The 10,541-nt window shown below is 56.4% G+C and overlaps 1 protein-coding gene across 3 annotated transcripts; it reads left to right on the forward strand.

Annotated features, from left to right (window-relative positions):
• Positions 1–1,701: 1,701 nt before the first annotated feature.
• ILVBL (ilvB acetolactate synthase like) lies at positions 1,702–9,741 on the forward strand. 3 transcript variants are annotated; one of them, XM_008706422.2, is made up of 16 exons: positions 1,704–2,364; positions 2,637–2,781; positions 3,967–4,168; positions 4,292–4,419; positions 4,508–4,646; positions 4,736–4,847; positions 5,284–5,383; positions 5,521–5,618; positions 5,745–5,881; positions 7,026–7,160; positions 8,192–8,306; positions 8,407–8,576; positions 8,653–8,723; positions 8,806–8,877; positions 9,058–9,163; positions 9,280–9,741. In XM_008706422.2, exons 2-16 carry the CDS (start codon positions 2,647–2,649, stop codon positions 9,456–9,458), a joined length of 1,899 nt encoding a protein of 632 aa, XP_008704644.2. In that variant the 5' UTR covers positions 1,704–2,364; positions 2,637–2,646; the 3' UTR covers positions 9,459–9,741. The 3 variants fall into 3 exon arrangements, with proteins under 3 accessions (XP_008704645.2, XP_008704644.2, XP_040485087.1); XM_008706423.2 differs by lacking the exon at positions 8,806–8,877 and having other exon boundaries at positions 1,702–2,364; XM_040629153.1 differs by lacking the exon at positions 1,704–2,364 and having other exon boundaries at positions 2,535–2,781.
• Positions 9,742–10,541: the final 800 nt, after the last annotated feature.

A 10,541-nucleotide genomic window follows, 5' to 3' on the forward strand; every position in this document is an offset into this window, starting at 1 on the left:
TGGCTGAGCTGTCACAGTCCGTCATTAGCTGGGCTGTTGCCGGGAGAGGAGGAAAACCTTTCTTTCTCCTGCTGGAGTAGTACAATAGTATCTATTCTCAAGACTTGCAAGTAAGTCTCTTCCTGCTAGGTCTGCAGTTGATGAGTGGTAGGGCGTCTGAGCTCCCCTTCTAGCCTCCCAACTCCATTTTATTTATTTTTTTTTTTTTAAAGATTTTTATTTATTTATGTGACAGAGAGACAGCCAGCGAGAGAGGGAACACAGCAGGGGGAGTGGGAGAGGAAGAAGCAGGCTCACAGCGGAAGAGCCTGATGTGGGACTCGATCCCGGATCGCCAGGATCATGCCCTGAGCCGAAGGCAGACGCTTTAACGACTGCGCCACCCAGGCGCCCCTCCCAACTCCATTTTAAATGAGGTTTCCTTTTACTGATTTTCACAAGGGACATTTGGTTTTTCCAGTTTTGGGCTATTACAAACAAAGCCCCTATGAATAACTGTGTGCAGCTTTTGTGTGACTTAGGCTGTTCAAAATTTTCTCTGCTTTCCAAATCAGAATAAAATCCAATGTTAAGTGCAAGTGTGTCTGGGTTACACCCAGACACGCATGGGGAAGCCATGTGGCTGAAGCACAGTACCTGTTCTTGACGTGCTCCCAGTCTGGGGCAGCATTGCTTGAGTTCACATTGTGCCTCTTTCACTTACAAGCTGTGTGACTTTGAGCAAGTTCCTTAACCTCTCTGTGCTTCCATTTCCTCATCTGTAAATGGGGATATTAATAATATAAACCACCTTAAAGGGCTGTTGTGAGGATTAAATGAGCTGATGTGAAGAGTGTATGGAACAGCCCCTCCCACACAATAAGGGCTTAATGAAAAGTAATGATCACTATTTCATTATTTGTTTTGGGAATTTAATTGGACCTAGAAGGCCTTTCTAGGGAGTTTGCATTTTATCCTGTTAATTATAGGCAGGGAGAGTGGGGTTGAGCTGGTAGATGAGAGACAGAAGGGAGAGGGACCGGTTCGGAGACTGTTGGAATACTCCTAACAGCTCTCACAGAGTGGCAGTGAGAGGCTGTTTGGAGTGGGTTCAAGAGAGAATAGAAGGAGGGCTCATGGAGACAGCAAGTACAAGGAAGTCATTGCAGGAATTTTACTAAAAAGAGGTGCAAAGGGACAGTAATACGTGGAAAATGTGGGGCAAACGGAGTTTTCTTTTTTTTAATGTGTGAAAAGTAGGAATGATTCGACAGAAGATAAAATTAACAACGGGTGGAATCCTCAGAAATTCCAGAAGTTGACAAGGGACGGGAGCCACTGTTAAAATGGCAAGATTAGTTTTGGAAGGTAGCAGGGTGGTTAGTACTAGAATTACTTCCCCTTCGCTGATGGGGAGATCATTTCCCAGAGGCCAGGACGGCTGGAACCAGGCCCCTCCGGCTGCGGAAGGTCCACTCCTCTTCACTCTCAACTGAGAAACCCCAAGGGTCGGTAAGGAGGCGGGGCCTCGAGCAGAGACGGGCCTACGAGCGAGGGGGCGGGCCTCTGCCTTTGCAGGGTTACGGTGGGATGGGAGGCGGGGCCTGTGCAAGAGCGAGGGGTGGGGCTTGTTTGGGACGTGGTGCTGGGTGGTGGATTCTGGGGAGCGGCCTGTGACGTCCACGTCCGGCTAATCGGAAGGGGCATTCGACACGGCTGGTGTGAGAGCGGACAGGCTCGGAAAGCCCGAAGACTACAGGCTGAACCGTGGGGCCAACGGAAGGCCGCGGAAAGTCGGCTCCAGGGGTGTTGGCTTACCCAAGATGCCGAGGGGCGTGGCCTCTTGTAAAGAAAAGTGTTAGGCCTGAAGTGACCGCCAATGAAAAGCGGGGGAAGGCGGGGCCTGTGCGCGAGCGGCCAGTAGGGACAGGGTCCTTGTAAGAGGTGCTTGGGTCGGGAGCAAGGTTACCGCTCTGCGCAAGTGCGTCGGGCCGGACTATAGGGCACCAATAATCCTAGGAAGAGAGAAGGGCACGGCCAGAGCTCCGGGCCCAGCCACCCCAGGCCGCGCGCCCGGGTCACGTGATACGAATTCCTCTGGAGTCAGCGCCATTTCCCGTAGATGAAGGCCAAAGTGCCCCGGGGGTGGGAGAAGTCTTCTGATGCGATCTGACCTCGACCCGCGGCCTGGGGTGTGGGGTCAGGTTCGGGTGCTCGCACTGGGTAGAAGTCCGGCTTTAGGACAGGGGCGCCCACGCTAGCCTGGGGGCGTGGCCTCGTCCTAGGTGACGTAGACGCGGGGTGGGCGGGCTCACCTTTAGGACTGAGATTCGGATCCAGGTGTAAGAGAGAGGTGGGGCTCCCCGACGATTCGTTAAGAAGCAGGTGAGTGTAAAAAGCTATCTTGAGGCCGTTCTGGCCACATTGACCTGTGTTGGTCTAGTTTCAGTGGTGGTGGTGACGTAAGAAGGGGGGGCTGGCGTCGCAAGCGGTCCCCCCGAGAGGCGTGGCCTCGTCCCGAGGCGCGCGGCGTAAGGGGCGTGGCCGCGCAGAAACTGGGGGGGAAGAGGCGTGGCCCGGCATCCGTGTGGGAGGGGGCGGACCTTGTTCCGGAAAACCACTACGTCCAGCTCCTGGCCCTGTCATTTCTCTTTCAGGTGCCCCGTCATGGAGACCCTCACGGCCGCCGCCCCTGCTGGGAACTTCTTCCCCTCCTTCGTGTTCTTGGCCTGCGGGACGCTAGTGGCTGCTCTGCTGGGCGCCGCGCACCGCCTGGGGCTCTTCTATCAGTTGATGCACAAGGTGCGGGGGCAAGGATCAACGGCGGGCTGGGGGCCTCCAAAGAAGGAACAAGCTCGGGCCCTTCTCCTGGCCCTCCCTCTAGCTCACGTATTTTGCAGGAGGAGAAAGTGAGGCCCGACTAATCTAGGGGGCTCGGTCGGGAAATTCTGTCCACCTCCCTGTCCCCATTGCTAGGCTGCAGACAAGGCCCTGGACTTTGCCTCTAGGAAGAGAGGATCTGGAATATCGGCGGTTGACTCAGCGCCCTGTCCCACTCACAGAGCACTGCTCCCTAAATCCGGTGTGGTCAGAGTGGGCCAAAGGCAGGCGCCCGAGGGGGGACTCTGACAGTTGCTATCTACCTCTCAACACATCCCTGAATAGTGGTGTTTGTGTCTGCCCTCATTTTCCACAAGAAGATGCAGGCTTGAGACAGCTTGTGTGGTAACTTGCCATAGATGATCTTTTTGGGAAGCATGGACCCCACAGATCTCACTCTGAGCTACTTGGCTCCTCCCTCAGGAATCGACCCCTTCCTGGGACTCCTTCCCCAGTCCTTCCTTTCTTTACCTGGAGCAACTGGAGCAAGGCTCGTAGCCTTGAGGATTTGTGGAGATTTAAGGCAGTGGCCTCTGTTGTGCGGGGCTGTGAGGACGCTGGGTCTCGGAAGCCTCAGCATGATCTGTGCCAGCAGGTCTCTCCTGTACCAGTGCTTGGTGGCTGGCAGCAGGTCAGCTGGGCCTGCCCAGTGAGTGGGAGGAAGTCTAGCAGGCTGGAATCAGCAGTCTGCCTTCCAGGCCCTGGAGGGCAGGAAGTTCTGGAATCTCAGCAGATAGCCCCTGGCTATCAAACCACTCCGGATCCATTTTCCCTCTCCTTTCACCCTGTTTTCCCACTGTCTTCTAGACAGACAGTGTAACAGAAAGAGGGCGTTTAAAAGCATTGGTTCTATGGGAGTTTGACTATTGCTAGGGCAAGTTGTAGTCCCCGTAGCTGCAAAAGGATATAATCACCAGAGCATCTGATAGGATGACATGTCCAGCTCTGGGCCTGGCATATAGTTGGATAGGTTCCTAACCAATGTCAGAGTTCCTCTGACTTTGTCCTGCCCTCCTTCCTGGGGGAGCTAGATTGCCCTCTCCTACCTGCCCTGGTGCCCTTGCCCTGGTCCTTGATAATCTTGCTCCTCCCCCTCCGTGGGCCCAGGTGGACACGGCAAGCATTCAGCATGGTGGGGAGAACGTGGCAGCTGTGCTGAGGGCCCATGGCGTGCGGTTCCTCTTCACACTGGTCGGTGGGCACATTTCCCCGCTGCTGGTGGCCTGCGAGAAGCTGGGCATCCGTGTGGTGGACACACGCCACGAAGTCACAGCCGTCTTTGCCGCTGATGCTGTGGCCCGCCTGACTGGTGAGGGCAGAACAGAGAGGTCTGAGGGCTGGGGAGAATGGGGTGGGAGGTCTTCGAGGGGCAGAGGATTTTTCAGAGGTGGCCAGGAGGGTGGGCACGGCTGTGATGGGTTCTGTGTTTCAGGGACAGTGGGTGTGGCTGCAGTGACAGCAGGCCCTGGCCTCACCAACACGGTGACTGCAGTGAAGAACGCCCAGATAGCTCAGTCCCCAGTCCTGCTTCTGGGTGGGGCTGCCAGCACGCTCCTGCAGGTGCCTTGTCCTTGGTGGGTGGTGGGGGCCCCAGGGGGGCCTCATAGGGCTCATGTGTTGACTCTCTGGACACCTCTGTTTCCACCAGAACCGGGGTGCACTTCAGGCCATTGATCAGATGTCCCTGTTTAGACCACTGTGCAAGTTTTGTGCTTCTGTGAGGAGGGTGCGGGACCTCATGCCCACTCTGAGGGCTGCGATGGCTGCTGCCCAGTCGGGCACCCCAGGTAAGTGGGGGTGCTGGGCAGTGGTCAGGCCCTAAGGCCCGGATCTAGGGAGGCATGGCAGGCTCAGTATCCTCCCTGCCCCTCTGCAGGCCCAGTGTTTGTGGAGCTGCCCATTGATGTGCTGTATCCCTATTTCATGGTACAGAAGGAGATGGTGCCAGCCAAGCCCCCCAAGGGCCTCATGGGTCGAGTGGTCTCCTGGTGAGTAGCCCCACTCCCACCATGCCCTCTCCAGTCCCCTGCCCTCTTTTGTAACTTCCTCCCAGCATCTGTCCCTCCTTTGACTCATTCATCGGCTTGAGTCGGGGGAGGGCAGCCATGGGACGAGCATTCTAGGTAGAGGGCCTGCTAGGAAGCGGTGGAGCCACACGTGGCTGCCCCTGCAGCCGTGGCCCTGATCGTGGCAGTCCACACTTGTGTCACTTGTTTCTGAGGGTCTGTGTCCGGCTGAGGAGTCTCCAGAAGCTTCTGAGAGAAACAGGCTGCTGGAGACTTGGCCGCTGGAGTGTGCCTCTCCAGGGGTGTTGCTGGTCCACTCTTGAGCCTGTCTCACTTCCCTCCTTGACCCTGGCCTCCTTCAGCTCCTGGAGCCCTGGTCACTCATCCTGGTAACCGCCTCTTCCTCTCACTTTTGCAGGTACTTAGAGAATCACCTGGCCAACCTCTTTGCAGGAGCCTGGGAGTCGCGGCCCGAGGGCCCTCTGCCTCTGGACATTCCCCAGGCATCCCCCCAGCAGGTGATTCGCCTCTCTTCCCTGGCTGAGGATCCCCACCTGGCAGGACGGTCTCTCTTTGAGTCAGTCTTGGGGCCTTGTTTGTGGGGGCTGATGGTGACTCACACAGTTCGCTCTTTAAGCCCCATCTGTCATCCCAGGTTCAGCGCTGTATGGAAATCTTGAGCCGAGCCAAAAGGCCCCTTATTGTCCTGGGGAGCCAGGCTCTGCTGCCCCCGACACCCGCTGACAAACTTCGGTGAGAAGGCTCAGCCCTGCCCTTACTATCAAATACCTGGTCCCTGGCCCCCTGATGCCTTTTGTGGGGCGGGGGGGGGGCTCACCCTTGACACTACACTCACCTCTGTCCTTCCTGGATCCCCAGGGCTGCTGTGGAGACCCTTGGCATCCCCTGCTTCCTGGGAGGGATGGCACGAGGACTGCTGGGCCGCAACCACCCCCTCCACATCCGGCAGAACCGTAGCGCTGCCCTGAAGAAAGCAGATGTTGTCCTTCTGGCAGGTGGGCCTCGGCCTCTCTGCCCTCTTCCCTTTCCCTTCCTCCAGGCACCCCCTCCTCTGTGACCCTGCCCCTCCTAGTAAGGTACTTCCTGGCACCCTACTCTCATAATCACCCACCCTCTTACCTTGGCCCCACCCCTTCCCCTTTCAGGGGTTTGGACAACTGTGTACTTGAAGTCCAGGTAAACTCTCGCAAGGTTGCCATTGTGTTGTAGGGCTCAGGGGAGCGCACAGATAGTGGGCACCTGCAGTATTTATATGGAGCATTTGCATTGTATGCTTTATACAGGATTTCTATGGCATATACACACACGGCATGTACGTTTTCATGTCAAATTTTTGGAATCCTGCCCAACACATAGTTGTATCAGTTTGCTGTTGTGTAATAACCATCCCTAAAATCAGTGATTTAAAATGAACTTCCCATTTCTTAAGGTCCACGTAGAAGTTAGGTGGTAGTTTTTCTGGTTTTGTTGGGGCTCATTCACTAGTCTAGTTGGAGAGGCAAGAAGGCATCTGGGCTGCTCCGGGCTGGGCTGGTGCATATACTTGGCCTTGGCTGACTACAGGTTAGGCTGACATGGCCTCTGCTGGGATAATTGAGTTCTTTCACTCTCCCTACCTCTTCTTTCAGCTTTCTCATCATCCAGCAGGCCAGCCTGGGCTTGCTCACTTGGTGAAGGATGAGAAACATGCAGGGATGGGAGAGCAAGGTTTTTTTTTTTTTTTTTTTTTTTTTTGGGGAGTGGGAGAGAAAGAAGCAGGCTCATAGCGGAGGAGCCTGATGTGGGGCTCGATCCCGTAATGCCGGGATCACGCCCTGAGCCGAAGGCAGACGCTTAACCGCTGTGCCACCCAGGCGCCCCGGGAGAGCAAGGTTTTTTAAGAGAGACAGTAGAAGCCATAATTCTTGATGCTTGGTCACAGGAACGCCTGCCTTCACCTGCCACACTGTATTGGCCAAAGCACGTCCCCAAGGCCAGCCCAGATCCGAGGGGTGGGGAGCTGTGAAGTCACTGCAGGTGGGACTGGTACAGGGAGAAAGGAAGAATGGGGACCCTTTTGCATTTAGTCTGCCATGGTGGATTAAGTAAGGTGGTGGGACACTGGCTCTCCAGCCACTGAGACCCTGTTCCCCACTCCAGGAGCCGTGTGTGACTTCCGCCTGTCTTATGGCCGCATCCTCAGCCGTAGCAGCAAGATCATCATTGTCAACCGTAACCGGAAAGAGATGTTGCTTAACTCAGACATGTTCTGGAAGCCCCAGGAAGCCGTGCAGGGTGAGCTCCTGGGACCCCCCCCCCCGCCCAACACATATATGCTTTTCCCGGTCCTTCTCTTCCTGACCTCTGTGGTAGCTGGCTTGAGCCAGGTGCTGGTGAGCAAGGCCCAGACCCTGCCCCGGGGGGCACTCAGTCAGCCAGAGATATGCATTTGGCACTCAGACTGATGGGTGCTTCTGGCTGAACAAATGGTGGGGTGCGCCTAAGAGGGAAGGCCTGGGAATGTGCATGTGATCGTGCTGCTGGCGGCCAGCCCTCCCATGCTGCTTGGAGGACAGAGATCTCCCTCTTGGGCCCCCGAGGCCTCTGTTGTCCTGTCATACTATCCCTGTTCAGTGTGCTCCCACAGCCTTTATGTGCTCTGCTTTTGCCCATCGTTCCAAGCACGTTGACGGTGCTGCACGGAACTTGCATCAAGCAGAGAAGTGGCACTGCTGCATTCGTGTTTGGGAAGGTCCACTGGAGTAGCTGGTAGGCAGTGGGTTGGAGAGGGCAGGTGGAGGCCAGGGGCCTGTTAAAATGGGCCAGGACAGAAAGGACGAGGCCTGGAGGGGGCACAGACAGGGATGACAAACTCTGCTTCTCTGAGCCTCCATGGGATCATTTCTAAGACCGAGATGAAAAGTACATCACTGGCCCATTTCTTGATCACTTCACAAACACTCTGCATGTCTGGGTTGGAGAGGCGTGCTTGGCTGATGGAGGTGTTTGGAGGGACGTGTTTTAGAGGCGGAACTGATAGCACTGCCTGATCTGGGGTGTGAGGAGAAGGCAGGCAACAAGGCTGCTTGGGTGTCTAACCCATGTTGTGCTTTCTTTGGCCTTGCTCTCTGCTTCACCGTGGCTGCCTTAGCCTGGTTCTGGCAGTCTCTGGGGTGTGTTTTACCTGTTTTGCCCTAGGAACATCCCCGGCCTGCCTCCTTGTGTTCTGCTGGAATGTTGCCATTGTATTCCTGCTCTCGCTGGGCCTCTGATGCTGAAAGGACAGGAGGCCACTTCCCTGCAGCTGTATCCTCTTCCTTCTCTAGGAGACGTGGGCTCCTTTGTGGTGAAGCTGGTGGAGGGCCTTAAGGGCCAGACATGGGCCTCAGACTGGACAGAGGAGCTTCGTCAAGCTGACCGGCAGAAGGAGCAGGCCTTTCGGTGGGGACCGGGTAGAGTGGACGCAGGGGCTGGGGGTGTGGTTGTGGGTTCCTGGAAGGCTCTGTTGCTGGCCTGGCTGACATGCGCTGCTCCGTGGCAGGGAGAAGGGACTGACGCCTGTAGCCCAGCATCTGAACCCAGTGCGGGTACTGCAGCTAGTGGAGGAAACTCTGCCCGACAACTCGATTCTGGTGGTTGACGGTGGGGACTTTGTGGGCACAGCCGCCCACCTGGTGCAGCCCCGTGGTCCCCTGTGCTGGCTTGATCCTGGTAAGGAGGGGCCTCTGCCTGGGACAGCTTGCATTGTCCAGGCCCCTCTACACCCACCTGCTCTTGGTTTTCCTAGGGGCCTTTGGGACTCTGGGCGTTGGTGCAGGATTTGCACTCGGGGCCAAACTGTGCCGGCCGGATGCCGAGGTAAGTGAGGGTGCTGCAGGCAGGGGCAGTGAGCTGTTTTCTGGGGGAATGAGCCACTCAGCCAGCCTTGTTCCCTGCTCAGGTGTGGTGCCTGTTTGGAGATGGAGCTTTTGGCTATAGCCTCATTGAATTTGACACCTTCGTCAGGCACAAGGTGACCGAGCTGCCCTGAGGGAAGCTCAGAGCTTGGGGTTCTGGGAGAGGTCACCAGGTGTGGGTAGGGCTAGGGAGGGAGCTGCTTTTGTCTGGCAAAGGTCCTGTCCCTGTCTTTGTCCTCCGGCTGGCCAAGCCTTAAAACTGAAGGCTGTGGCCTGGCCTCATCCTTTCCCTGCAGATCCCAGTGATTGCTTTGATAGGGAATGATGCTGGCTGGACCCAGATTTCTCGGGAGCAGGTGCCCTCTCTGGGCAGCAATGTAGCCTGTGGCCTGGCTTACACTGGTGAGAGGCTGGGGTAGGGTGGAGAGAGGGGGAAGCTGTTTCATTCATTCCTCTCCTGGGCTGACTGCATGATGGCCTGGGTCCCTGCCACCGTCTGACCCGACTTTCCCTTTTAGATTATCACAAGGCAGCCATGGGACTTGGGGCCCAGGGCTTGCTGCTCTCACGGGAGAAAGAAGATCAGGTGGTTGAGGTGCTTCGTGATGCTCAACAGCAGTGCCGAGATGGCCACCCGGTTGTGGTCAACATCCTCATTGGGAGGACGGACTTCCGAGATGGCTCCATTTCTGTGTAGGGCCTCATGGGTCAGTATCCTTGGCCTTCCCACCCCTGGACTGTGCCTGGCTGGTTTAGAGTCTCATCCTTGCCTGCCTTGGACCTGGCCTTTCATGTCCAGTGACTCTATAATCCTCCCTGAAGACAGGGTGGGGTGGGGGTGGGGTCAGGGCTCAGAGAGGTTCCCTGGCAGCACTGCAGAGCTCCTGGGCCTTTTTCTCTGTGGGCACCGTTGTCCTTTTTCCCTTCCTCTTGTGCGCACTGAATAAACCACCTCTGGTCCATGTGGGCCCAAGCACTCATTCCAGAACTTGTGCATACTGATTTATTGTCCACAAAGATGGAAGTGAGGGAAAAGGGGGAGACAGGAGGGGACCTACTCTCCCACTGGAACTCTGGGGCCCACTGAGGCTCCATTACTGGGGATTTCAGGGTGCCTAGCCATTGCAAATTCTTTCCCCATCAGAGGTCCCTGAAAGAGCCCCGTACGCCTGCTCCAGACCTGTTCATGCACACTAGTCCTCACACACAGACACACACACACGGAGGCAATAAATATGTTCCATACCAAAAGTGCTCCCAGCCTGACATTTCAGGTGGGGCCCCGAAAGGGAGGTCTTGTAAGTGCTCAGTTTCTTCAGGGATGTGGAGGAAGAACTGGGGAGGGGAAGGGCCAGACTCTGCTATCTCCATTTCCTGGTTTGAGGCAATTGGGGTTTTCCCTGGAAGAGAGGGTGGGGAAACCAGCCATTTTTCTAAAGGCCCTGGGCTGCCCTTATCCAGCCAGAGCCCAGGATAGGGGCTTTCCCCCACCCTGCCTCAAATATTCTTGGACCCTCCAGGGGAGGGAGAAGCAGAGTGCTGTGCTTAAAGCTAATACTGATTTGGTTGGCAGCAGCAAGAGGACTGCCTGGGGCAGGGGAGGGGGCAGGAAGGGGGGCGGTGTCTCACCATCCCGGGGTGATGCTCACAGTAACTGGTTTTTCCCTGGCCAAGAAGGAGGGGGCAAGAGAGGCCAGCCCAGCAAGCGGGAGAAGTGCCTTTTAGCTGCATGGGGAGAAGCCCTTGGTACTCAGAAAAGATGGCCCCAACAGCTGGTCCC

Source organism: Ursus maritimus, unplaced genomic scaffold (assembly GCF_017311325.1).
Source record: "Ursus maritimus isolate PB19 unplaced genomic scaffold, ASM1731132v1 scaffold_14, whole genome shotgun sequence".
Classification (NCBI taxonomy): Eukaryota; Metazoa; Chordata; class Mammalia; order Carnivora; family Ursidae; genus Ursus; species Ursus maritimus.